General features: G+C 36.5%; 1 protein-coding gene across 1 annotated transcript in view; it reads right to left on the reverse strand.

Annotated features, from left to right (window-relative positions):
* The window catches only part of PPFIA2 (PTPRF interacting protein alpha 2), a 556,115-nt gene that overhangs the window by 139,842 nt on the left and 402,820 nt on the right, over positions 1 to 13,453 (reverse strand). Inside the window, exon 9 of the mRNA XM_049883963.1 lies at positions 6,442 to 6,663. Within this exon, the coding sequence (XP_049739920.1) occupies positions 6,442 to 6,663 (222 nt within the window). The remainder of the gene's footprint in view (positions 1 to 6,441; positions 6,664 to 13,453) is intronic.

Here is a 13,453-nt window from a genome sequence, read left to right on the forward strand (position 1 = left end):
TCCATCATAAAGGATAAGGAAGGACACTACATAATGAATAAAGGGACAATACACCAAGAAGATATAACCATATTAAATATTTATGCACCCAATGACAGGGCTGCAAGATACATAAAACAAACTCTATCAGCATTGAAAAGTGAGATAGACAGCTCCACAAAAATAGTAGGAGACTTCAACACACCACTTCCAGTGAAGGACAGGACATGCAGAAAGAAGCTCAATAAAGACACAGAAGATCTAAATACCACAATCAACCAACTTGACCTTGTAGACATATACACTCCACCCAACAGCAGCCAAGTATACTTTCTTTTCTAGTGCACATGGAACATTCTCTAGAATAGACCACATATTAGGTCATAAAGCAAGCCTTAGCAGAATCCAAAACATTGAAATATTACAAAGCACCTTCTCTGACCATAAGGCCATAAAAGTGCAAATCAATAACAGGAAAAGCAGGGAAAAGAAATCAAACACTTGGAAACTGAAGAATACCCTGCTCAAAAAAGACTGGATTATAGAAGACATTAAGAATGGAATAAAGAAATTCATACAATCCAATGAGAACGAAAACACTTCCTATCAGAACCTTTGAGACAGAGCAAAAGTAGTGCTCAGAGGCCAATTTATATCAATAAATGCACACATCCAAAAAGAAGAAAGGGCCAAAATCAAAGAATTATCCCTACAACTTGAACAAATAGAAAGAGAGCAACAAAAGAAACCCACAGGCACCAGAAGAAAACAAATAATAAAAATTAGAGCTGAACTAAATGAAATAGAAAACAGAAAAACAACTGAAAGAATTAACAAGACCAAAAGCTGGTTTTTTGAAAAACTCAACAAAATTGATAAACCATTGGCCAAACTGACAAAAGAAAAACAGGAGGGGGAGTAAATAACCCAAATAAGAAATGAGATGGGCGATATTACAACAGACCCAACTGAAATTAAAAGAATCATATCAGATTACTACGAAAAACTATACTCAAACAAATTTGAAAACCTAGAAGAAATGGATGAATTCCTAGAAACACACTACCTACCTAAACTAACACAAACAGAGGTAGAACAACTAAACAGACCCATAACAAAAGAAGAGATTGAAACGGTAATCAAAAAACTTCCAACAAAAAAAAGCCCTGGTCCAGATGGCTTCACTGCAGAGTTCTACCAAACTTTCAGAGAAGAGTTAACACCACTATTACTAAAGGTATTTCAGAGCATAGAAAAGGATGGAATACTACCAAACTTATTCTATGAAGCCACAATATCCCTGATACCAAAACCAGGTAAAGACACCACAAGAAAAGAAAATTATAGACCTATTTCCCTCCTGAACGTAGATGCAAAAATCCTGAACAAAATTCTAGCCAATAGAGTTCAACAACATATGAAAAATATAATCCATCATGACCAAGCGGGATTCATACCAGGTATGCAGGGATGTTTCAACATTAGAAAAACAATTAAAAAAATGTAATCTACCACATAAATAAAACAAAAGACAAGAATCACATGATTTTATCAATTGATGCAGAAAGGCATTCATGACAAAAACTCTCAGCAAAATAGGAATAGAAGGAAAATTCCTCAACATAATAAAGGGCATTTATACAAAGCCAACAGCCAACATCGCCCTAAATGGAGAGAGCCTGAAAACATTCCCACTGAGATAGGGAACCAGACAAGGATGCCCTTTATCACCGCTCTTATTCAGCATTGTGTTGGAGGTCCTAGCCAGAGCAATTAGGCTAGATAAAGAAATAAAGGGCATCCAGATTGGCAAGGAAGAAGTAAAAGTATCTCTATTTGCAGATGACATGATCTTATACACAGGAAACTCTATGGAATCCTCCAGAAAACTACTGAAACTAATAGAAGAGTTCAGTAGAGTATCGGGATACAAGATAAACATACAAAAATCAGTTGGATTCCTCTACACCAACAAAAAGAACATCAAAGAGGAAATCACCAAATCAATGCCATTTACAGCAGCCCCCAAGAAGATAAAATACTTAAGAATAAATCTTACCAGAGATGTAAAAGATTTATACAAAGAAAACTACAGTTCACTACTGCAAGAAACCAAAAGAGACTTACATAAGTGGAAAAACGTACCTTGCTCATGGATAGGAAGACTTAACATTATAAAAATGTCTGTTCTACCAAAAGCAATCCATAGATTTAATGGAATTCTGATCCAAATCCCAAAGACATTCTTTAATGAGATGGAGAAACAAATCACCAACTTCATATGGAAGGGAAAGAGGCCCCGGATAAATAAGTCATTACTGAAAAAGAAGAACAAAGTGGGAGGCCTTACTTTACCTGAACCTATTATACTTCCACAGTAGTCAAAACAACCTGGCACTGGCACAACAACAGATACATAGACCAATGGAACAGAATTGAGAATCCAGGCCTAAATCCATCCACATATGAGAAGTTGATATTTGACAAAGGCCCCAAAACAGCTAAATGGGGAAAAAACAATCTTTTTAACTAATGGTGCTGGTATAACTGGATATCCATCTGCAAAAAAATGAAACAAGACCCATACCTCACTCACCTCAAAGACCTAAATATAAAATCTAAAACAATAAAGATCATGGAAGAACAAATAGGGACAAGGTTAGGAGCCCTAATACATGACATAAAGAGTATACAAAACATTATTAAGAATGCAGAAGAAAAACTAGATAACTGGGAGCTCCTAAAAATCTAACACCTACGTGCTCATCCAAAGACTTCACCAAAAGAGTAAAAAGACGATCTACAGACTGGGAAAAAGTCTTTAGCTATGACATTTCCGATCAGCCTCTGATATCTAAAATCTACATGATACTGCAAAAACTCAGCTAGAAAAAGACAAATAACCCTATTAAAAAATGGGCAAAAGATATGAATAGACACTTCACTAAAGAAGACATTCAGGTAGCTAACAGGTACATAAGGAAATGTTTATGATCATTAAAGAAATGCAGATCAAAACTACAATGAGATTTCATCTCACTCCAACAAGGCTGGCACTAATCAAAAAACCACAAAACAATAAATGTTGAAGAGGCTGTGGAGAGATTGGAACACTTATACACTGCTGGTGGGAATGTCAAATGGTACAGCTACTTGGGAAATCGATTTGGTGCTTCCTTAAAAAGTTAGAAATAGAACTACCATACGATCCAGCAATCCCACTCCTTGGAATATATCCTAGAGAAATAAGAGCCTTTACACCAACAGATATATGCACACCTATGTTTATTGCAGCACTGTTTACAATAGCAAAAAGATGGGAGCAACCAACGTGCCCATCAAGGGATGAATGTCTGTGAAACACTTCATAACATGGAGGAACCTGGAAGGCATTATGTTAAGTGAAGCTAGTCAGTTGCAAAACGATAAATATTGTATAAGACCACTATTATAAGAACTCCAGAAATAGTTTAAACTGAGAAGAAAACATTCTTTTGCGGTTACAAGAGAAGGGCGGGTGGGAGGGTCGGAGGGGGTATTCACTAATTAGTTGGTAGATAAGAACTACTTTAGGTGAAGGGAAAGACAACACATAATACAGGGGAGGTCAGCACAATTAGACTAAACCAAAAGCAAAGAAGTTTCCCGAATAAACTGAATGCTTTGAAGCCCAGTGTAGCAGGGGCAGGGGTTTGGGGACCATGATTTCAGGGGACATCTAATTCAACTGGCATAATAAAATCTATTAAGAAAACATTCTGTACCCCACTTTGAACAGTGGCATCTGGGGTCTTAAAAGGTAGCAAGCAGCCATCTAAGATGCATCAATTGGTCTGAACCCACCTGGACCAAAGGAGAATGAAGAACACCAAGGACACAAGGTAATTACAAGCCCAAGAGACAGAAAGGGCCACATGAACCAGAGACTACATCATCCTGAGACCAGAAGAACTAGACGGTGTCCGGCTACAACTGATAACTGCCCTCACAGGGAACACAACAGAGTACCCCTGAGGGAGCAGGAGAGCAGTGGGATGCAGACCCAAAATTCTCATAAAAAGGCCAGACTTAATGGTCTGACGGAGACTGGAAGGGCCGCAGTGGTCATGGTCCCCAGACCTTCTGTTGGCCTAGGACAGGAACCATTCCCGAAGTCAACTCTTCAGACATGGATTGGACTGGAGAATGGGTTGGAGAGGGATGCTGGTGAGGAGTGAGCTCTTTGGATCAGGTGGACACTTGAGGCTATGTTGGCATCTCCTGCCTGGAGGGGAGATGAGAGGGTAGAGGAGGTTAGAAGCTGGCGAAATGGACACGAAAAGAGTGGAGGGAGAGAGCGGGCTGTCTCATTAGGGGGAGTGTAATTGGGAGTATGTAGCAAGGTGTATATAAGGTTTTATGTGAGAGACTGATTTGATTTGTAAACTTTCACTTAAAGCACAATAAAAATCATAAAAAAACTATTATATGGTCAATATCTTTGTAGGTATTTGAAGCAGAGGAGTGAAGAAAACAATAAAAATCCCAGTCCTTACGGGTCCTTTTATATAGTTGGAGGGATATACATATGACACATAAGTAAATTGGCAAAGTATATACCATATTGTGTCAGATGGCAGTATGTGAAGTGAGATAAATTAGTAAAAGAAGGGGGATAATGCATGTGGGTGTCAGGGAAGGCATCACTGAGAAGACAGCATTTGAGCAAATTGTTAAATGCAGATGAGAAAGAAAACGCAAAGGAATATGCCTGGTTAAGAGGTCACGTTAATTAACAGAGTGGGCTAGGACGAAAGACTAGATGAGTTTCAAGAGATCAGCAGGGTGATAGTGAAGATTGTACATGGCTTGTAGGTCACTGTAAGTACTTTGGTGCTAGTCTACACGGGATAGATAGCCATTGAAGGCTTTTAAGCAGACAAGTGGCATGAGATGACTTACATTGTAACATATTACTCAGGCTGCTGTATTGAGTATAGACTGAAGGGAGCCAAAGGCAGAAGTAGGAGGACCAGTAAGGGCACTATTATAATAAGCCAGTGAGAGATGATGGCTGCATACGGACCAGGAAGAGCCATAAAGATTGTGAGCAGAAGTCAGATTATGGCTATATTTTGAAGGTGGAGATAATATGATTTGCAGTGGAGTCAAATATGGGGTGGGTGATAGAGATGAGCAAATGACAACCCCAAGGATTTTTCCATTACTGGAATAACGAAGTTGCCATAATACTGCAGGAGAGTCAGGTTTGTGGGAGGTCATTTTGAAGACACTAATTTTGAGATAACCACGAGAGATTTAGATCTGACAATCAGGAGAGAAAGACCAACTGGAGGTATACATTGGGAGTCCTAAAACAATGGATGGCTTTTGGAGCCACAGACCTACAGGGCAGTGAAGATAGATTGAGAAGGGAAGGCACTCCCAGGTTGAGGAGGAGCAGTATCAATAAAAGAGCCTGAGGGGAGGTAGCAGGTAAAGATGGAGGAAACTTAGGAAAGAACAGTGTACTGTTAGGCAAGTGAAGTGCTACAGGGAGGAAAGAGTGAAAATTTAATCAAGTCCTTCAAAGGACTGAAAATTAACCCCTGGATTCATCAATGTAGAAGTGAATAATGACTTTGACAAGACTGTTTTGATGGCACACTGGTGGCAACCATATGCTGAAATGGGATCAAGAGATAATTAAAAGAGAAGAATCAGATACACAGAGCCAACTTCATTAACAACTAGTTAGTGTAATATAAAAGACACAAAAAAGGTAAAAATACGTGAATTAAAAACATGTATAAAGGAAAAGATGAAAATCACAAAATTAAATTTTTCTATACAGACAGCTTTCTTTTTAATTGAACAGAATGAGAAAGTGAAAAGATTTTAAACTTTGGTTCTTAGGAGGTAAGATGATTCAGCAATGCTACAAATAAAGCATTTCCGTGAGTCTTTTATAATAACTTTAAAGTACTCTCTCTCTCTCTTTTTTTTTTTAATGGATGAAGTGCTGCTAAGTCTTGTAAAAACTGTATAGAACAAGAAAAATACCCACAATCAGATGTATACATTCATATTCATAGGCACAGAACCAAAATAAGACAGGGAACAATTTAAAGAAATATCTTTGAGTACTTTCATATGTTAAGGGTATAGTAATTCATTATTCATACCCACCTCCTGGGTTATTTAAAGTTAACAGCTTAATGCTTTAAAAACTCATTAAAAATTTCAGAAAGCTTTAATTTCATCTGAGACGATACTAATGCTATCTCTCCATACATACGCAAAGTGTTAATTAAGTAAACCATTTTTGTCTTACTGGACAAGTTTCATAACTAATATAATTCATCCCAAATTATGGTTTTTTGAGAAGATGTAGAGAGTATATCCCATTAGGGGAAATTACAGAGATAGCATCTAAGAGGCAGCATTCAGGAACAAAGACTGAATGTGTTATGAATCACTTACCTCTCTAATGTCCCTTTGATATTTTGTATTCATTTCTTCCGTTTTAATGAGATCCTTTCTCGCCGTCTCTGCTTCCTGTTCCACCTCTCCCACTCGGGAAGACAGGGCGGCTAGACGTTCTTTCATTTGTGCCATTTCATAGTTTTGCTTTTCAAGCAATTCTTGTAGTTCAACTATTTGACTAGTGTCATCAGTTGAGTCTATAGAGCCATTGGACAAACGCTGTAGGACAAGAAGAAGAAAAGGTACTTAAGATTTTATTCATCTTTAAATTAAAATTCATGAACACAAAAAATGAAACTGATATATCTTTTATGGGGAGGAATAAAGACTTCCAAAAATAACTAGTTTTGAAGAAAAACTAAGTTTCTGGGCAAACTCTTAACTGACATTAAAATGAAAAAGTAGATCATTAATTTTCAAACATATAAACTGATGCATTTGAAGTGAAACCAATATACATATATATATATTAATTGCTATATTTGTGTGTATACCTGTTATCATCGAGTCAATTCCAACTCATAGTGACCCTATAGGACAGAGTAGAAATGCCCTATAGGGTTTCCAAGGAACAGCTGGTGGGTTTGAACTACCGACCTTCTGTTTAGCAGCCAAATATGATTAACCACTGTGCCACCAGGGCTCCATTTGTGGGTATATGTATACATATATATATATGTAATACACATGGCTTATAACAAACATTTATTGAATGTGTATCCTAAACATTCAATAAATGACAGCTGTTATTTCAATCATTTATGTATAAAATTAATTATTAATAAATGATATTATATGTGTTTAACATATAATGTTATTGGATAATAAGTAAAGGCACAGAAAACATGCAATGCTTTTTTATTGTTATTCAAAATCCTTGTGAATTTTCAAGTTTTATTTTCAATGGCACTGAGAAAAAAGTTTATATATGTATATATATATATATATTTAAGGTTATTCTTGTTGTACTGCCTTATTGGGAACAAAGGTACATCATAGAAAGTCCTGATTTCTATATTGCAACCAACATAAAAGTCTTGAGTGCATACAATCACAGGAAGGAGGCTGAAATGGGTTGAGAACTTTGAGACTAATCTTTTCCCTTTCTGCTAAGGCTGTCTACGAACCAAAGTCAGCCACTTCTTTGGAGGATACCCTATGGTCTAGCCATTCTGGAGAAGTTTTGAGGTGAAAAAGTGTAGTAATTCAGGAGAAATAAGTGCTAACTAGGTAGAAACAGATAAGTATGGAGAAAGAGTAAAGAAAGTACAGTCAGTTCTTCTATAAATCTGATTTTGAAAATGCAAATTTGTTCTACCATATAAAGAAGCAATTTGATGGTCAAGATTTACTTTAAAAAATGATGAGAATGTAAAGGGGCAAGGAAACTAGATTAATGGAGACAGAACAACCAGAATGGAAATAAGAGAATATTCGTACATTGTCAAGAATGTAACCAATATCACTGCACAATTTGTGTAGATATTATTGAATGGGAACCTAAACTGGTGTGTAAACCTTCACTGAAAACACAACGAAGTATTATTAAAAAACAAAGAAGCAACTTGAACATAATGTGAAAGTTCTGCTTTCTTATGTACAATTTTGTCCCCAAGAAGCACTGTGTAAACACATTAAACTGCACCTAGCAGAACCATACTTTGGACATGTCAGGAGGGATCCGTCCCTGGAGAAGGACACCATGCTTGGCAAAGTATGGGGTCAGTGGAAAAGAGAACAACCCTCAACGAGGTGGACTGACACAGTGGCTGCAACAGTGAGCTCAAGCATAACAACGATTGTAAGGATGGCTCAGGACTGGGCAGTGTTTCGTTCTGTTGTGCATCGGGTCGCTATGAGTTGGAACCGACTCGACGGCACCTAACAATAACAACAACAAAGCAGAACCAAGCCGGGTAGTAATACACAAAGCATACACAGGTGCATTCCTCAAACACTTTAGAGTTCTCTCAGCTCACTGTGTGTTATGTATGCAGTCACCCATCCACTTTTCTGTCTGATTTCAGGTAATCCTCCTTGCAACACTTCACAATAACTCACAGTTGTAGCCCTCTGACACTTCTGTGAGCAAATTTCCAGTGTTTTCCAAGTTAAACAATATATATTAGTGCATTTATGTATTTCTTAATCATTTACTGTGTGTAAAACTGTGCTATCTTTTTTATTAGGTTTCTATCTCTTATTTTTTAAGTGTCATTGACAAAATTTTTGTATGTTGTGCCCTGTATCCCAACTTCCCTGTAAGTCCTGTGCTTTTTTATTGCATGATTTTGCATAGTGTGTGATTCTTAGGAATGTGTGTCCCATTAGGGCAATGCTGACTGTAGGAGAAAGGAGGGAGAACAGAAAACATCAGAAAGGTCACGAGAAATTTAAGACAGAGAGAAAGGTAAAAACTGACGCATAGCAAGAAAAGTAAGTCCAATAACCTAAAACAAGAGAGAGCATGCAGAAGTAACTATACAAGTCAAAATTAATATAGTAGAGAAAGACAAACACAAATTTAATTGCCTTTTTTTTTTTTTTTAGTTAAGTAGAGGGAGTTCTCACTCTGAGGTGGGTAGGTGTTTTATATAAAGCTTAAGCATGTTTAGTCACATGTAGCTACCATAAAGAGTTCACAGATGTTTGTAAGTATGACAAAAATACTGCAAAAACATACCTCAATTATCATAAATTTGGATCTAACTAACAATTGGTTCTAGCCTTCTTCCTGAATCCAGTTCTCAATTGCTGCCTAATGATTATGAACTGGCTTTTCTCAGTTCAGTGTACAGATAGCTGTGTATGGTATGAAGGTCACTATCATTGCTTTTGAGTGTTCTCTTAATAAACACTGCCTAAAAAAAGATAGTTTTCCCTTAGCTTCACAATAATACAGCCTTACATTGTACGTGGCATTCTGTGTTCCTGGGAAGGGGGCATAATTTTGGAAAAGATGCCCCCTTTTGCTAAGAGTTAAGTCCTGGGAAGTGCTCAGTTGTGATCCCTCAGCTGGCAACACTCCCAGCAGTGAAGGGAAAGGAGACTGAAGAAGAATGTGGGTGATACACTGCAACAGCCATCGACTCTACGTAATTGTGTCTTTCCTCACTCTTTATTAGATATTTAAAGGTTTAGTACCTGTAAGTACAATAGTTCTATGACCAGATGGTAAGACTTCTAAGGATTAGGTTTGTAGATCCAAGTTTTATTATCTTAATATATAAACTTGTAACCAACAGAGACCCCTTGAGAATAACATTATATATATCATAGCTAAGGCTATAATAGAATTGTACTAAATATTTAAATTCAAAGACACCTCTTAAAAATACAGAAAAATATCTTTACATTCTTAGGGTAAGCAAATGTACCTTGAAATACATGAATACAATGAAAAACTAGTCAGCAATTAAAAGAAAAAACTACTGATGTCTGCAACAACATGAATTAATCTCAAAAAATGTACGCTGAGAGGAAAAGAAAGACACAAAAGAATATACACTGTAGGATTCCATTTTTATGAAATTCTAGAAAAGGTGATTCTAATCTATATTGACAGGAAAGCATATTGTTGCCTGAGGGCTGGGAAGTCGAGGTACGATTGACTACAAAGGGGCAGGAAGGCACTTTTAGGGTTGATGGGAATATTCTATATCTTGGTTGGAGTGGTGTTCACACATGTATGCACATTTGTCAAAATTCATGGATTTGTGCACTTAAAATGAGTGCATTTTACTGCATGTAAATTACACATTAATAAAGTTGATTTTTAGATACTACCAAAAAAAAAAAAAAACTAAAGCAAAAATGTATACTTCGATAAACATTTTATACAATTGAAAAATGACATTTAGGATTCTAGAGTCCCAAGAAAGTTTGGAGAAACTGGGACTCCAGCAGTCAATTTACCTTAGGTAACAATTTATTTATTTTTTTTAACAATGAGATGATCTGAATTAAGATAAAGATGATTTCCAGCTCAGTTCTCTCTATGCTTTACCATACTGCCGCTTATCAGAGCAGGTGACTCTACAGGGTAAAACTGTACCTGCTATATGGTATAGACAAGCACCAAGCACGTAGCATGTACGTGTGTTTATTATCTATAGAGAGAGCTAGATAGATGTGTATATATATGTGTGTGTGTATCTGTGTCTGTATTCAACAAATATTTGCTCAGTGCAACTGAATGATGTTAATTTTCAAATTAGAAAAATGATTATTCTAATTTTGTGCACCTGAGGTCCATTAAAATCTTGTTTAAAAATTGCATATTTTAAAATGGGCTCAAGGTAAGAGAAATTTAACTAAACACGAACAGTAATCAGGCAACTAAAATAAAACAGTTTTAAAATGTTAATCTAATTTTTTTAAAGCAGCAGATGTGAACTACATAGTCTTTCTCCTATGTGAAAATTTTGGACTATCCCTTTGAAGATGTTTGAACTTAATTTTTTTGCTTCTGAAGTACTTAATTTTTTTGTTGTTGTTAACAAAATGTATACTATTTCATCCGTCCAAAGAACCAAATCTATTTTATGGTGAGCTTAACACGTATTTTCATAACTTCAGGGTAAAAAGATCAAAATTGATTTATATCTTAGAAAAGAAATTTTCAAATCATTGTTCCTTTATATTTATCTTTAAAATAAATTGTAGCACATTTACCTACATAACAAATTACTGAATGAAAGGAAAACTGAATACTTTTAAAACAGCTTTATTAGATGAAATCACATACCATAAAATCCACCAATTTAATGTGTATAATTAATGGCTTTAGCAATTAGAAGGGTGGAGTTGTCATTTATTGACAAGGGCAGACCTGTAGAAGGAACAGATTTGGGGTTAGGCTGGGGTAAAATCAGAATCTAGGTTTTGGAAACCTTAAGTCTGAGATAACTTATTAGATGTCAAAGTGAAAATGCCAGGTGAGCTGCTGTGTGAGTCTGTAGCTGGGAGTAGTCAGTGTGTGGATGTTTTTTATGCCGAACTATAACACCGGATGAGATCACCTATGGGAGAAGAGGGGAAATCATCAAAGGTGAGCAAGGTTTTCTCTTTAGGGCTCTCTTCACAAACATTATATAAAAGAGATCTTCCATACTGCCATATCATATGAATGGAAGTTTGTTGACTGTCTAACCAACCAAAATATATATTCCTAATTTTTTATCAAGGAGCCCTGGTGGCACAGTGATTAAGTGCTCAGTTGCTACTGAAAGGTAGAGAGTTTGAACCCACCAGCCACTCCATAGGAGAAAGATGTGCAGTCTGCTTCTATAAAGATTTCACCCTTGGGAATCCTATGGGGCAGTTGTCCTCTGTCCTATAGGGTCACTGTGAGTCAGAATAGACCCCACAGCAATAGGTTTTGTTTTGGTTTGGGTTTACTTTTTTATCTCTAGCTTAGACCTTATTCTTAACTGTATATTATTGTATACTTAACTGCTACTTAGTATTGCTACTTAGATTTTGACAGACATTCCAACTCAATATCCTACTGATAGACATTAAAAACTCAATATGTCCCAAACAAAATCCTTGTCCCCCAAATCTATTTCACCTTCAGCCTTTCCCAACGTAATTGATGACAACTCCAGCCTTCCAGTTGTTCAGTCTGAAATCTTGGAGTCATCCTTGAGTCCCCCCTTCTTCTGCCAGCTCATGTACAATCCATTAGAAAAACTTACTGGCTTTATATTCAGATTATATTTACAATACGTCTGGTCTCTAACCCGTTCTCATGACCTCCACATTTGTCTGGGCCATCTACTATCACTTGATTTACTGCAACAGTCTCTTAACTGGTCTCATTTCTTTTAATCTGGTCCTCTTATCTTTATTCTTAAGGCAGTTAGAGTTATCTACGGTGATTCTGTAACACTGTAGTCAGATCAAGTAAAATCTCCTTAAAATCCTACAGTGGTTTGCCATTCTATGTAGTATAAAAGAAAACATCTACCATAAGCAATAACTATTCTTCCACCCTTATGTCTCTTTTCTAATCTCCCTTTTCCTCTATTGTTCTATGGTAACCTTACTGTTCTAATAAATCAGTTATTCTCCCATCTAAAGCCTTTTGCTTTATTTCTTCCTTCTGCCTGAAATGCTCTTCTCCTAGTAATCCACATGGCTAACACCTTCAATTACTTCAATGAGGCTGACCTTAACTACTTTATTTAATATTATAATCCTTCCCCATTCCCACCTCTTCCCAGGACTCTTGACACACTGGCATTTCTCTACCCTTTCCTTTTTTCAATAGATTTATTGTTTCATAAAATGCCATATTATTTACTCATTTATCATATTTATTGTTTGTTGTCTGCTTGTTTTTGTTGTTGTGTACGGTCAAGTCGATTCCAACTCATGGCAACCCTATAAGACAGATTAGAACTGTCCTATAGGATTTCCAAGGAGTAGCTGGTATATTCGAACTGCTGACCTTTTGATTAGCAGCCTGAGGTCTTAACCACTTGTTAAGCAGTAGCCCACTCCATATTGGTGGACTGTAAACTTCAGGATGGAAAGGGTCTTTATCTATTTTTTTCTTGATATATCCCAGTGCCTAGACTGAGACCTGGCAGGTGGTAGTTATGACAAGGATTTTTGTTGAATAAATTATTTTTATACCTCTGTATCTCTAACAACTAGAGAGCATCCTCCACATAGTAGGTATTTGTTGCAATTAACGAATGAGATGAAATTTAGGAAGAACAATACGGAATCAAAATGCAGGAAATATGGAGACATTATATTCAGCTTCATTGCATGTCATTGGGATGTTTTCATAAAAGACAAATATAAAAGACAACTGTGATGGTTAGTTTTGTCTGTCAACTTGGCTAGGCTATGGTTTCCAGTTGTCTGGTCAAAGTCTTGTCTAGTTGTTGTCATGGAGTAGTTACATGTTAGTCAGATGGCCTTAGGTATAGCAGATTGCCTTCCATGATATAATCTAATGAAATGTAATCTCCTTACATCTAATGTACCATAATGC

The sequence above is a fragment of the Elephas maximus genome, chromosome 4, assembly GCF_024166365.1.
Source record: "Elephas maximus indicus isolate mEleMax1 chromosome 4, mEleMax1 primary haplotype, whole genome shotgun sequence".
Lineage (NCBI taxonomy): Eukaryota > Metazoa > Chordata > Mammalia > Proboscidea > Elephantidae > Elephas > Elephas maximus.